This window comes from Girardinichthys multiradiatus, chromosome 7 (assembly GCF_021462225.1).
Source record: "Girardinichthys multiradiatus isolate DD_20200921_A chromosome 7, DD_fGirMul_XY1, whole genome shotgun sequence".
Lineage (NCBI taxonomy): Eukaryota > Metazoa > Chordata > Actinopteri > Cyprinodontiformes > Goodeidae > Girardinichthys > Girardinichthys multiradiatus.
Genome location: NC_061800.1, coordinates 25,256,834 through 25,272,404, shown reverse-complemented (window position 1 = coordinate 25,272,404; position 15,571 = coordinate 25,256,834). Strand labels below are relative to the sequence as shown.

General features: G+C 38.5%; 1 protein-coding gene across 1 annotated transcript in view; it reads left to right on the top strand.

Annotated features, from left to right (window-relative positions):
- LOC124871171 (ATP-binding cassette sub-family C member 4-like) overlaps positions 1–15,571 on the top strand; it is a 92,361-nt gene that overhangs the window by 55,005 nt on the left and 21,785 nt on the right. The window contains exons 21-26 of the mRNA XM_047370252.1: positions 2,126–2,276; positions 2,900–3,019; positions 4,352–4,462; positions 4,583–4,683; positions 5,396–5,587; positions 9,111–9,266. Of these exons, the coding sequence (XP_047226208.1) occupies positions 2,126–2,276; positions 2,900–3,019; positions 4,352–4,462; positions 4,583–4,683; positions 5,396–5,587; positions 9,111–9,266 (831 nt within the window). The remainder of the gene's footprint in view (positions 1–2,125; positions 2,277–2,899; positions 3,020–4,351; positions 4,463–4,582; positions 4,684–5,395; positions 5,588–9,110; positions 9,267–15,571) is intronic.

The following is a 15,571-nucleotide window of genomic DNA, read 5'->3' as shown; positions in this document are numbered from 1 at the left end:
AGACAGAAAAACTTTTTATCCAATTTGAATAAATAACTGAATCTGACTGCACTGTTCAGTGATTAGGATTAATTGGAATGTATGTACCTGACTTTTGTGAAGTGCCTTGAGACAACATATGTTGTGAATTGGCCTTATATAAATAAACTGAATTGAATTGAATTGAATTGAATTGAATTGAAACTGAATCCTTTAGGTTTCTGGGCTGTCGCTGGGCAACACAGACTTTCAGCTCCATCCAAAGATTTTCAATTGGGTTCAGGTCTTGAGACTGGCTACGTCACTCCAGAACCTTGAGTTGCTTCTTATGGAGCCACTCCTTAGTTGCCCTGGCTGTGTGCTTTGGGTCGTTGTCATAAGACCCAACCACAACCCATCTTCAATGCCCTAACTGAGGGAAGGAGGTTGTTCTCCATCCATCCTCCCCTCAATACGATACAGTCGTCCTGTCCCCTTTGCAGAAAAGCATCCCCAAAGAAGAACGTGTCAACCTCCATACTTCACGGTAGAGATGGTGTTCTTGGGGTTGTCCTCGTCCTCCTTCTTCCTCTAAACATGGTGAGTGGAGTTTAGTCCAAAAAGCTTTATTTTTTGTCTCATTAGACCACATGACCTTCTCACATTCTTCCTCTGGATCATCCAGATGGTTGTTGACAAACTTCAGACAGGTTCTGGACATGCGCTGGCTTGAGCAGGGGCACCTTGCATGCGCTGCAACATTTTAATCTATGGCTGCGTAATGTGTTACTAATGGTCTTCTTTGAGACTGTGGTCCCAGTTCTCTTCAGGTCATTGACTAGGTCCTGCTGTGTAGTTCTGGGCTGATCCCTCACCTTCCTCATGATCATTGATGCCTTATGAGGTGAGATATTTCATGGAGCCCCAGACAGAGGAAGATGACCAACAGTTGCGCCAACTGTTGTTGCATTCTCACCAAGCTGCTTGACTATTTTCCTGTAGCCCATCCCAGCCGTGCAGGTCTACTGTTTTATCCCTGATATCCTCACACAGCTCTCTGGTCTTGGCGATTGCGGAGAGGTTGGAGTTTGTTTGATTGAATGTGTGGACAGGTGTCTTTTATACTGATAACAAGTTCAAACAGGTACAGTTAATACAGGTAATGAGTGGGGAACAGGAGGACTTCTTAAATAAGGACTAACAGGAAGGTGAGAGCTGGGATTCTTACTGGTTGTTAGGAGTTCAAATACGTAGGTCATGCAATAAAATGAAAATGAATTACTTAAAAATCACACAATGTGATTTTCTGTATTTTTGTTTTGGATTCCGCCACTCACATTTGAAGAGTACCTATGATAAAAATTAAAGACTTCTACATGCTTTGCAAGTGGGAAAAGCTGCAAAATCGGCAGTGTATCAAATACTTGTTCTCCCCACTGTATGTTGAGATTTTTTTTTTATGCTAAGGTAAACACCTGCTTATTATTTGAAAAAGATCAATGAATAAATACTTGGCGATGAGGTGATTACTGTCAGATGGGTTTATGCAAACTTTTTTTTTTTACTGTTGATGTCAGTAGTCTTTAGGGTTCTTTATCAGATGCTTGTTTTGTTTTTTACTCTGATGGTGTGGTCTCTTTGGTTGCCATCAGACTCATTGCCACCAATCCTGTTCAGGCATCACTGGTCTCCTGGTTTAGATGTGTCACAGAGCCATTAACAAAGGTGATGAGTCACTGTGTTGTTGAGGGTTGTGTAGTTGGACTGTAATGTATCAGACACCCACAGTGTGGTTCCCAGAGCTCTCTGCCAGTCACTGTGGCCATGCCTGTTGGCCGGCTGTTCTGCCAGCGAGGCTTACAAGCCAGAAGTGTTGAAGGAAAAGCCCAAGAGAGCCAGGGATATGAGGCTTCTGTGGCCAAGTGGTAAATTCTCACCTGCTACTAAGTGAGAATTAGCGCAGCGATCGTTTTGCTTTCACAGTGTGAGTCACATAAACCCAGTCCCATAACCTGCTGTTAGTTAACAAATGGTCTCACATGAAGCAGAAAGATATATTCTCTTGTTCTGTTTTCAGAAGCAGGCCTCAGTGCTCAAAAGTCCCACCACTCAGCTGGGCACTGTGTTCTGTAACTACTAAGTTCATACTTCCTCTGCTCTTTTTCAGGTGTTTCTGCAAGTCATCGGAGTTATTGCGGTAGCTGGTGTCATTATCCCCGGGATTCTTATTCCCATTGCTCCTCTTCTCGCCATCTTCCTGTTTCTGCGCCACTATTTCCTGCAGACCTCCAGGGACATCAAGCGGCTAGAGTCTATATGTAATTTTTTTAACTGTTTTGCTGTGTGGAGATGTGCTCTTCCATTTGTGATGACAGACAATAGTCGACCACAGGAATGCTAATAGACTCCTACAGAAAGCCATGGTTATTAGCATAAAGGCTAAAGGTGGCAGTAACCTATGGCTCGGCCACAAGCAGTTTCCTCAAGAGATTAGGGTTCATGACATCACATACAAAGGCAAAAATGCCAAGTGGGCATGACTAGGCCATAGTTTGTCTTTTATTCCAAGCTTAAAACCTTAAGGCTGAAAGGAAATATTTAGATTTTCTCAGTGACTTTGTAAGACTTGAAAAATAGAGACAAAAGACCAATGAAATACGACCTTTGGCTAAATCAAACTAAAGTAGAACAAGACGCCTTTTAAGTGTTAGATGGAGTACATACATATATTTAGCATGTGACCATTTAACAGTTCACATTTATTAATTCAGACACATGAGATTATTACTGTACAAACTAAATATAGCTGCTATAAAATAACCATTCTTAAAGACCGAGAAGGATGTTGTACTTTATAGTGATTTTTTTAATTTAATCGCAAATAGAACTCTTCCCTATTTGTTCATTTGCTAACATTTATTTGATTGTATGTTTCCTTCAGCTCGGAGTCCTGTCTTCTCTCACCTTTCTTCCACCATCCAAGGCCTGAGCACCATTCGTGCCTTTAGGGTTCAACATCAGTTTCAGGAAATGTTTGACAAGTATCAAAATCTTCACTCAGGTTAGATTTATTAATTACATTTTAGCTAAAAATAGAAATGGACAAATAATACTGGTTTAACCTGAGGTCTTCTATGACATGACTAATCTGTACAAAGAAATATTTGTTTGTCTGATGTTTATGTAAGATCCTTGTGATGTGTGTATTGATGAATTAAATGTGAGCAATAAGTGGTTGAAAATGCTTACTGTGGATCTAAAAAGTTTGAACTCATCTATTAAAATGAGACCCTAAAAAATAATTTCAGAACTTTTTTCCATCTTTAAGGAAACATATATCCTGTACAATTAAACGGTGAAACAAACCAAACTGTTTTTAATTTCACCCTCCCTGGCAAAACCCCCAGCTTCTGCTTAAGAAAAGTAACCCCAGAGCAGGATGCTGCCACCGTAGGTATGATGTTCTTTTAATTGTTGTTTAATTGTTGTTTAATTGTTGCCAAAGGCTAAAATTGAAAAGGGGCTAGAACCTATTAATATTTCAAGGGTGTGCATACCAATGAAGCTAGCTCATTGAACCTCAGGATTAGTATCTATTTTATTTTTGCCCCCGTAGGGATGTTTTCCTTGCAGCCAGGTAAAAAAAAGATAAAGAAAAGTACAAACACAGACAAAATCACTCTACAACAATGTTAAAAACAGTAAAGAAAACTCCAGGGAAAATATCATTGCAAGTATCAATTAAAAACGATCAGACTCTATTTATTGTACATAAGTTATTTCATTCTATTTGATTTTATTCTATTATTATTACTTGTTTTGTACATTTACCTTGTTCTTCATTGATTGCACATTTCTTAACTATCTGCACACTACTTGTGTGTTACTAAGAGCGGCTGTAACAAGTGAATTTCTCCTTTGTGAGATCAATAAAGTCTATCTTAACTAAAATGACAAAGCTGTCGCACCCAGTCACATTTTAAAGTTATCTGAATAATGGTCTGAGTGATGTTGGTTCTTGATTTAGGCTGCCTGTATCTCTTTGCAGATGGTAGGAGCTGATATTCACCATCAGCCTTTTTATATTATTTTTTTGTTTTTGTTCAATACCCAAAGTTGTTTGTTTGTTCTGTTTAATTGGATGGATATATGTCACATCATGGTTAAAACAAATAATCTTAAAACCACTGGCAAATGGCTGTGATGACCATTTATCCTTTTAAAGTAAATTAACTGAACTGGAAATTATGAACAGTGCCCAGAATAGTTTCTTCCACATGTCAATTGCCTTTTCGACTAGAATTGTTATTATTTTTAACTTCTATGTTATTGGGAAATGTTACAATTTAGAAATAAAACCTGCTAAAAGTACCCTTGTTATGTTTACTAACAGAGGCCTGGTTCCTCTTCCTGACCACTTCGCGCTGGTTTGCTGTCCGTCTTGATGGAATTTGTTGCATTTTTGTCACAATTACAGCTTTTGGTTGCCTGTACTTCAGAGATGGTACTGTACTGGCCACAGACGCATACACTGACATGTAGAGGATTAATATTTGAGATATTTTTTGTAGGAACACAGTGGTGACCTCACATGTGCATGTTTGCTTTTTTACTTGTGTTAAAGGACTGGAACCAGGTGCTGTGGGCCTGGCTCTGTCGTATGCTGTTACGCTCACAGGCATGTTTCAGTGGGGAGTCAGACAGAGTGCAGAGATTGAGAACCTGGTGAGAACATTGACACTTTGTGTCCGAACAAAATGAATATATGCAGCTTTAAACCAAAATACTGCTGCAAAATGTATTTAAGTTCAATCAAACAATTCACAACAATGAGTGATAACCTTACTTTATATTGCATATTCTTTGCAATACCAATATGCAGGCAATATACAAAGCTGGGGGATATCATCAAAGAAGTAAAGGAACTTTGTGTTGATCAAAATACACTTCCTTTCTTCATTCATGGATTTAGGTTAAAAGTGTTTTAAGATATACAAACATAGGTGGCAAGTAGGCCCAACCTTGATGTAAAAATTGATACATGTTGATACATGCTGAGGGGATGCTTTACTCTGATAAAGAAGTTTACTCACACTGTGCAATGGTTAAAGGAGCATCCCTCAATGATTTGGTCAATAAGAATGCTGTACTGTCCATAGCAGCAGGTTGGTCAGAGGGTGGTCTTAATCCACTCTCTTGGAAGAAGCAGAGCTTCTTAAGTTGTATCTGAAACATGTTTAATAAAGAAGCAGACCTGCACCAACCAATCAGTGAATGAGATTTATACAGTTGTAGATTGGCATTTGTTTAGCAGAATTTATATATTTTTTTAATTTTAGATGGTTAGAAACAGCAGAGCTCTTTTATTTTGCCAAAGTAGTTAAGAGCAAGGTCCTTTGACAAAATTCTCAAAGAGTTTTTGTGTCATTCTTTCTAGATGACATCAGTGGAGAGAGTGGTTGAGTATGCGGAGCTGGAGAGTGAAGCACCCTGGGAGACGAACAAACAGCCTCCTGAACACTGGCCTCAGGAGGGCTCCATCACCTTTGACAGCGTTAGCTTTTCTTACAGTGACAGCACACCTATGGTCCTAAAGAACCTGAGTATTGTCTTCGCATCCAGAGAAAAGGTTTTTGTCTTTACATCCACCTGTGCGTGACTTGATATGCAGCCAGTTTGGGAGGCATGCAGGGCTTTCTTTTTTATGTGGCATTATTACTGAATCAATTATTAAAGGGACATCATATTGTGCTGCTGAATCTTCAGGACTATACCATTTGTGATTCATGGAATACATATCATGTAATTAAGACTGCTCAAGTGGATCCATTTGTTTCCAATTTGCATTTTGAGCTACCTGATGGTGACAACTGTTTATTTAGTATAAGAGAGAGGAGAGGTCGAGGGAGAGTGGCACAGGAAGGCAGAGGGGAGATGGTTAGGGATGATTGAAATTTTGTTTAATGCAGGGGGAGTATTTTGCATGGTTATGGTTGGTCAGGGCAGCTGATTTCACAATGGATGGGCTGATAAGTGAAAAGGCCCTAGCTCTAACAGCCCATGGGAGGGACCTCTGCAACGTGCCATGGGGGGTAAATGGCAGTGTGCATTCTGTTTTCCCTGACAGCTTTTTATTCCGGCACCTAGCAGCTTTAATAATAGATATTTTACTGTAGCCTTAAACTGAAAACAGTTGTAAGTAAAACTTTACTTGTTGAGAGAAATGGCTTTGTAAGGACACATTACTTTTATCTAAGATCAGATTGATTCACACTTCTACTGTTGGATTTTTTTACTCTATGATACAGCTAAAATGTAATTCGTAATATAGAATTTGGCATCCTCTGATTGCTGTCCTCACTATTGCTTACTTTTGTTTTTTTGATGTTGGAAGGCATGATGGCATAGGAGTATAATGCTGCCCCATCACCTTTGTAGGTATTAACATTGTGGCATACACATTCTGATCACCAGCTAAACTAGGCTGCCCCCGCTTGAGTGCAGCAGCTATGTAAACCTCATGTACACCACTGTAACAGAATGAACACAACTGAAATTCAAATATCACAGCAATGACCTATCGATACTGCTACTTGATGTCATACACCACTTTAGAAACAATCTGGTCACTTCAGTATAGTGGATTATTCTACTTTTTCATTAATTCAGCTAATATTTATCTGACTGCTTGGGGGCACTCATAAAGGAGTGCACTTCCAAAGTTGATGGTTTACTAGGGAGAAAAAGTAAAGACATTTAAAAGCACCGTACATGGCCATGACACAGCAAAACACTGTCAGTCCTACACCACTGATCCCAGTGTACATGCACTATTCAGAACAGTAAGCCATCAAAAGTGACACACATACTTCAAAGAAGTGAAAATACTTGATGTTTTCAAAAAAATCCCCTTATTTTCTGATGTTTATATCAACATAACACATGTTATGCCACAATAGGAAACAGAGTGCCAACAGCTGAACAAAGATTTGCAAGAAGTTACTTTGTTGTTGGGTGAAATCCTCACGACATAGCCAATAGTTTACAGTTGACTGCAAAGTATAATGCACAATGCATCATTCCAATTGTACAGATAATACTCTATACTAGCACTCTTCAGGTTTATGATATTGTTAGTGTGTTTTTTTATGTTTCATACATTTAAAATACTATTTTTTTTTTAACATTTCAGACATGCCAAGACGGATAACAAGTTTTCGTTTCTATTTACAAATCTTCATAAAACACCTTTCAAATCTGTATGCTTATTTATAGATAAAGAAAATGGAAAAATTTTATAGAACTAAATCTTATGTCAGTCGTTGAAATGCTTCAATATTGTTACAGAGGTCCACTTGTTTGTAACTGAAATAGGTAGTCAACATTAAGAAGACCCTTACCTGTCTAAATAAAAGTTAATAAATAATGGAATAAGTCAAAGGTTTAAAACCAAGTCATGATAACTTAAAAGTTACAGTGAAAGTTTTAGTTTGGCACAATTCTCACTGAAAAGCCACAAGTCAAACTAAGTATCACAATTCTACTTATTGCCATTATATCTTCTTATGGTCATTAAATAGCAGTTGATGTCAGCCTAGAGTTGTAACCATGAAAGTCATCCCAAGATCTTCTGATGTTTTCTGTTTCATTGCTTATTTTGGCTCATATAACAATATTTCCTGCTATACTACATATAAGATCTGCTGGAAAAGAACATCTTACACAACCTAAATATCAGTTGAGCAGCTGTGAACACCCTACCTTGTATCACAGTGTGCTTTGAAGCATCAGGCTTCTCTAGCAGATCTTCCAAAAAGCATTGTCTAGTTAGCTACCAAGAGATCATATAGATGACTTTGGGAAAGTTAGAGCCTGAACTACCCAAAGTCTGGATATGAGTTTTGCTTGGTAACCGTGGTAAAACCTAACAATGGTCATACACTTATGCTCATCAGGCCTGGTTTAGTTTAAATTTCTCTTTGGAAAAGAAAGAGAGAAACATCCCCAAAGATCCTAAGCTTATTAAAATATTCCTACAAAGTTTTGACATTACAATTGCTTCCTGAGGTGCTTTAAATAATAACATTTTGAAAGATGTGAGTACTTTATAGAACTATACATAGAACCATAGAATTATGATCACTCACCTAACAGTGGGTTGGTCCCACTTTTGCTGCCAATACAGCCTTTACACATTGAGGTATGGTGTGCAGTAGAACATTGAAGGTGTGCTGTGGTATTTGGTATCAAGAAGCTAGCAGCACATTCCTTAGGTCTCGCAAGTTGTGAGGTGGGGCCTCCATTGATCAGGATTTGACTTGTTGCCAAACTACATCGAGGCCATGAGCCAAACTTTCCCAGCAGAACATTGGCCAAAGCATCCCACTGTCCCAGTTGCCTTACCTTCTTACCGTAGTGCATTTGGGTGCCATGTGTTTCCCAGGTAAGTGACTTGATTTGCACCTGGCCACTGACATGATTCAAAAGGAAAAGTGATTCATTGGACCAGACCACCTTTTTTCCATTGCTCTGTGATCCAGATCTGAAGCCCATGTGCCCATTGTTGGCACTTTGAGAGGTGGACATGGGTCAGCAGAGACATTCTCACTGGTCTGCAGCTATGCAGCCTCGCACGCTGCAAACTGTGACGTACTGTTTGTTTTGACATTCCTCTATTAGAACCACCATTAACTTATTTTGCAATTTGAGTTTCAGTAGCTCTTGTTGTTCGCTCCCAACGCGCATCAATGAGCCTTGGCCATGCATGTCCCTATCGCCAGTTCACCACTCCAGGCTTTACAGTTTAGTTCTTGTGGAACTTAGGCTTACCTATTTTTCATGCTTCTAACACATCAGCTTGAAGTCACTTGTGGACTAATAAACCCCACCCACTAACAGGAGCCATAATGAAGAGATGATCAGTGTTATTCACTTCACCTTTTTGTGCTCATAATGTAATGGGTTATCAACATAAGTGGTTTTTTCATTCTTTATACATACAATAAATGTTTTCAATACAAGCAAACTAAATTTATATGCCACACGAAATTCTTCTCAGAATAATGGTTTTCGATTGATGTATAATAGAGTGAGTAAGAAGTTCTTTTTTTTTTAACGGATGTGCTCTGAAATTTTCTTTGTCTCCACTGCAGGTTGGGATTGTTGGACGCACCGGCGCTGGTAAAAGCTCCCTCATCTCTGCCTTGTTCCGACTGGCAGAACCTGAGGGAAGAATAACAATTGACGGCATTCTGACTTCAGAGATTGGTTTGCACACGCTGCGCCAGAAAATTTCGATTATCCCACAGGTGCGCCATTGAAAACCGTCTTTTTCATTGGAACTATGTGTTTGTAGTTGGTAGTTAAAACTGTATTTAGTGATCAAAAGTTAAAGAGAGAAAATTTATCAAATAAACCGAGTACTCTGTTTAACTTGGTCCTTTTCTAACAGTACCTAGGCTTGGACAGCAGAAGTAAAAATCTCTGACTGATTCCTTATGATTGAGAAATGATGGTAACATGGTATTTTGCTTTGGTGTCTCCTTCTTTTGAACGCCTGGCTTTTAAAAAGCTAAAACAAGTGAAGAGAACTACAGTCATGTCCCTGGGGATTTCTGAAAGTAAGACAAACGGATGCCTTGAGACAGTTTAACTTTATTTCCGCTTGTTGAAACTGATACGGCATTAAGAAAATGCCAGCCTGCGGGTGGGTGTCAGAGTGGAGGGAGGGGAAAAGACTCCCACGGCCTGTACTGTGAAGAGAGCAGTTCCCCATCCCTGACAGAGGATTAGCCCTCTACCCCCCAAACATGGGAAAGCCGCTTAAAAGAAGCTCCCCATCCTCACAGCCAGAGTCCCAGCGAACACCGTCACTTAGCCCAAGTCTCAAACATTTGTCGGCTGCAGCCAAGATGCCCAAAAACAATTTCATTAATGCTCCTCTGTGGATTTGAGAGGTTTCTGGCATCGCTGCCTCTTCAAATGAAGTTTTACTTCCTCGTCTAAACTAGTTAGAGATGGATATATGATGTGTGTTTGATGGGATTTTGTTTTCTCCGTCTAGCCTCTCCTAAAGCGAAGACTTAAACAGTGCCAGGTTACAAGCCAGAACTTCAACCTCACATTCATTTGTCACATACAGTGTGACATTTTCATCATGTAGGCAGCACTTAGAGAAGTTTTGAAAACTTTTTCTCTTTTGAATTCATATAAATTAATCTAAAAAAAAAAAAACTACTTTATTTTTAAATTATGTTAGTAAATATTACGGATAAAACTATATCCTGACATCTCTTTACTTAGAGCAAAATTTCATCATTGTCAGTTGCCTACTTTTTTCTAAGAATATTTAAAGTTAAATGTATACTATATAGTTCCGTTGATGAGATTTGGTTCTGATAGCTTTGTAACAGCATATGGCATTAAAAAGGATCCATTTCAGTCTCTATTGAACCCTCAGGAATGTCTTAGTGTAACATGAATTCAGTGGCAAACAGAGGGCTTGGAACTGCTGGAGCACATAATTGGCGCATGGAAAGCTGCGCTTGAAAGCAGTTTTCCAACCTAACACTGAATCCTCAATTAAAGTGTGTCACAGAACTAGTCTTCTTTGGGACTTTGGTTGGCTTTATGACAAGGTGGTATTTTAGTGACAGAGGGAAAAGCTCATTGGAGGTGAAGAGGTGGAACGTTTTGGGAAGGCGCAGGTAGCAGGGATTAGGTTTTGAAAGCTTTATTATTATGGATGGAAATTGAGCTGTTAGCCTTGACCCTTCTGACCCCAAGGGATGCGGTTTGTTGAGATGAGATTTTCATTTTAACACTAAATGTTCTTTGCTGCGTTGTCAAGGTCTGGACTGTTTACCTTACATTGTGTAATTATTAATACCCCTTAAACTGTTTCACATTTGGTCTTGCTACAACCACAAGTGATTTTATATGATACAGCAGCACAAAGTTGAGCATAATGGTGAAGACCTGAACTGTGTGGCGCACATTTGCAATTAGCTCCCTTTACAGTGATGCTCCTAAATAAGATCCAGCTTTTAGTTATGCAATCCACAAAGCTGGCCTTTATAGTATGATGCAGTATAAGTTATAATAGTTTCATGTCAGAGCATGTCTGGAATTTGTCATGCATTATAGCCTGTTTGCTTAAAAACATGCACAAACATACACAAACAGAATTAGAAGTTCATATTTTAAGATGAGCAGGCGACGGTGATCCAGGCTGGGTAATGTTCAATGTCTAGTTTCAAGATTGACTTATGTATGAAACGTTTTTTCAGTTTAACCTTATTAAACTGAGTAACCCTGTATCTTTGACTTGCAGTTTGTATTCATGAATTAGAACGTGGTCAGGGTCAGAGAAAATGTTCCTTGCTGATTTCAAAATATCATTATGATTTGTAAAGCTTTTCAACTGGCTGACCTACAATCTTAGAGCATCTTTTAAATTGATGTAGCAGTGTCAACTATTATATCTTGCAGTATTGCAGTACTGCCATCTCCATGCTTGTACAGTACTGCAAAATACTCAATGTCACTGAGGTATAAAACAAAATAACTTCCTTACTTGCCCCAAAATACAGGCTCAAAGGAAATGTATCCTTTGTTTTGGTATTTTGCAGATCAGTCAGTTCAGTGTGTTTTTCTTGAACAACAGTATTTTTAGAACATTAATTGTTAAAAGAAAGCCAGAATAATTCTTCTCTTAATTTGCCACAACCCATGTCAGGGACTCGGCAAACATGTAAAACAAGATACTCTATTCAGATAAGACAAAAATGTAACTTTTTGGCCTATATGAAAAACACTATGTGTCAAGAACCTAACACACCATTTCCTCTGTGAAAGATGGTGGTGGCAGTGTCATGCTGTGGGGATGATTTTCTTAAGCAGGGGAAGGAAACCTGGTCAGAGTTGATGGGAAGATGGATGCCACAGGGCAATCCTGAAAGAAAACCTCTTGGGATGACTGGGATGAAGGTTCACCTTCCAGCAATATAACAACCTTAAACAGATTTTTTTAAATCAAAAAATATTAATGTGCTAGAACAGCCTAGACCTAAATATAGTTGAGTGAAAACTTGAAAAATGGTGTTCATGGGTGCTTACAATCCAGTCTGACTTAGCTCAGATTGAATGGTACGATTGAGCTCTTTTGAAAAGCAGATCTTAAAAAGCGTAATTCTCTGGATGTGCAAAGATTGTAGACATGCAACAAAAGTCTTGCAGCTGTTATTACAGCAAAATGTGTTATTTTCAAAATGTTAAATCAGGAAAGCAGACCACAAAGACAGAACACACTTTACTGATTTGTATTTGTAAAACAATTTCAAATAGTAAAACTTTAAAGGGTATAAATACTTTTGCCAAGGCACTCCATAACTTTAATGTCAGGCACCTAACCTTTTAGACTCATTATTTGCTTTACTTTTCTTACTGATCTAATGTTGCAGTTTCAAAATAAATATATTATGTCTAGAACTGAGGTCAGATTGATATCAGTAGTAAAACATTTAACAGACTGCGATAAAGATAATATGGCAACATAACATCTTGATAAAGATGCCTGCTGCTCTGTATCATCTCTCTCTGATATCACCTTTCTTTCACATATCATTATTATCTTGTTTTGGGGCATGAAAATTTAGAACCTCTTAGGAGTCCTAAATCCAGAGTAATCCTACCAGTGATTGTTGCATGATAAAACAATGCAGAAAAAATTAAGATCTAAAAACATTATCTTCAGCTGCTGTAAGAGACCAGTATTCAGTACGACAAATGTGATCTGTGAAAGGTTTTTTATTTGATTTATTTCAACTACAAAGGCAGGTTAGAACATTTTAAACTAGAAAAGAGAGCTATGTTAACTAAAGAAGAATATGTGCCTGAATCTTTTTACATGTGAATAACTTACCATATATACAGACCCATTCAATAAATTAGAATGTTGCTGAAAAGTTCATTTAAAAGTTTCAGTAACTTAGCTCTCATTAAACGAAACACATTACTGTATATAGATTAACTGCACACAAACAGACGTTTTCAAGCCTTTATTTCTGTTAATTATGAGGGATTTCTGCTTACACCTAAAGAAAATTTGTACATTTAAAAATATATAGAAGATAAAAGGCTAATGTTTCCTTTGCATTTCATAAGTGCTTCATTCTTCACTGATGTTGCTTTGGGTAGTCATCGGCTTTTCTCCCAAAAAACCTACTTACATGAGGTGTTTCAAGAGTAAGATAGCCATCGTCATGTCTACATTTTTAGTCATTCCTTTTTGCCCTCTTTTCTCAAAGGGTTTAAAACATTTATTCTCTGACAGAGAGTGTAGAGATTCAAGGTTTTCACTTCAGAAAACACTTCAAACTCATGCTGTTGCAGAAATGAACACCTGTGCTGCTTGTTATACATCGTCAGGCAAATTTGCAGTTAGGTTAATGGAGAGACTTGTAACACATTGCTCTGTTACCATGAAAATGCAGACTTGTTGGTTCTGTGAGGAGGAAAAAAGTCCTGGTTGCAACATTAGAAGACTAGAAGTTAGTTCCCCAATAAAAAAAATAAATAAAGAAAGAAAAAGCAGAATGGATTTTGCTTCTCCCTGTCATGACACTAGGCTCCCCCTAAGGGACTTGGCCCACACTTTGAGAATCAATGATATACCCTCATCATAGTCATGAATGTCATTTTAATTTTGGCCTTCATAATGATTTATTTGAACAATTCTTTTTGCAGGGTGGAATGATTATACAACCTATACTTTCACATATTCTTAAAAACAAGAGTGAGGTGAACATTTTTAAATGTATTGTGGATTTCCTCTAATTTGCACTATAATTCGAACTATACATAGTGAACAAAATTGCTTCTCTTAAGCAGCATAAAATTATTAAACTTCCCAAAAGTCTAACCTATAGGAAAAATCCAAGAAAATTTGTGAAAATGTATACAATTTGGGAGAATCCTGATCCATTTCTGTTTGGACATTTCACCTTTTCCTGCATCTGGAAAAAAACAAAATATTCATCCTCAAAAGAAGGGAACTTGGTTTGGATGAATAATCCACAAACCACCAATGCTAAGGCCAAACATTAACTAAAAGATGTTGGAAAACCAGTGTCATTCTCCACATGGGAGTGACCCCTTTATTGACTGAGAGGTTGTAGACCAGATGCCAAAGCATTAAAGCTGACTATTTCAAGTTCTACCGAAAAACTGTCAAGCATGGTGATCATCATGTTGAAGGTCTGCTTAGCTGCTTGTTCATTTACAAAGAAGTCAAGCTCTGTATTTTTCAGCTTCACCTCAAATCAGCATCTTAGATGAACATAGTTGGGTGGTCCAAGAGAAAAATGACCCCAAACACACTGAAACTGGTTTTAGAACAAATGAAGCAGGCTAACAGCTTGAGGACTTTCCTTCACAAAAGCCTGACCAAAACTCTGTCGAAAATTTGTGGACGATACCTCAAAGCTAGTTCCATGCCAAGGAACCTACCATTTTAAATGAACTCTACCAATTCTATCAAAAAATATCCATATATACATAAATATGCCAGAGTTTATTTGATGGCTACAAAACCTGTGTGGTCATGGTACAACATAATAAATAGCATTTAATCAGGTATCAATAGTTGTGTAAGTATTATTTGCATGTTTGAAGCTGTATGTATAATTTTGATCCTGTGTGGGTTAAAGCAAAGCACAATGATTTCAAATCAGCACATTTACAATTTATGTTCAAAAAACCCAAGGAATCCCAGCTTGTTTTATATTTATTCCACCTTAAAAAACAAACTGTTCAAGTAAGTCATTAATAGTCCAAGCCGAATATAACTTCATGCCTATAATTAGTGTATGTAAACATCTGACTGGAACTGCATATGTTTCCATCATACTTGTCAGACGTCTGAGACTGGTCTGTCAACAGGCCCTTGTTGACAGAAGCTTTTACATTTGCCTAATGTTTTTGAGCTGCTAGCACATGGAATATATATATATATATATATATATATATATATATATATATATATATATATATATATATATATATCCACCACCCCCACCTCCCCAACCTCAAGAGGGGCCTTGGCACCTCCAACCCCCACCCTGAAGTTCCCCCCCACCAGCCCCCTACTCACGCCGAGGACGGCTCTTTCCATCCAGGAGAGGGACGTAAACAAACTCTTCAGGAGACAGAACCCCCGGAAAGCTGCTGGACCGGATTCTGTCTCACCAGCCAGCCTGAAGCACTGCGCTGATCAGCTGTCTCCAGTCTTCACAGACATTTTTAACACCTCACTGGAGACATGTCATGTGCCAGCCTGCTTCAAGTCCTCCACTATCGTCCCTGTTCCCAAGAAGCCAAGGACCACAGGGCTTAATGACTTCAGACCCGTCGCCCTGACCTCTGTGGTGATGAAGTCCTTTGAGCGCCTTGTGCTCTCACACCTAAAAGACATCACCGACCCCCTCCTGGACCCCCTGCAGTTTGCCTACAGAGCCAACAGGTCTGTAGATGATGCAGTCAACCTAGCCCTTCACTTCATCCTCCGGCACCTGGACTCCACAGGAACCTACGCCAGGATCTTGTTTGTGGATTT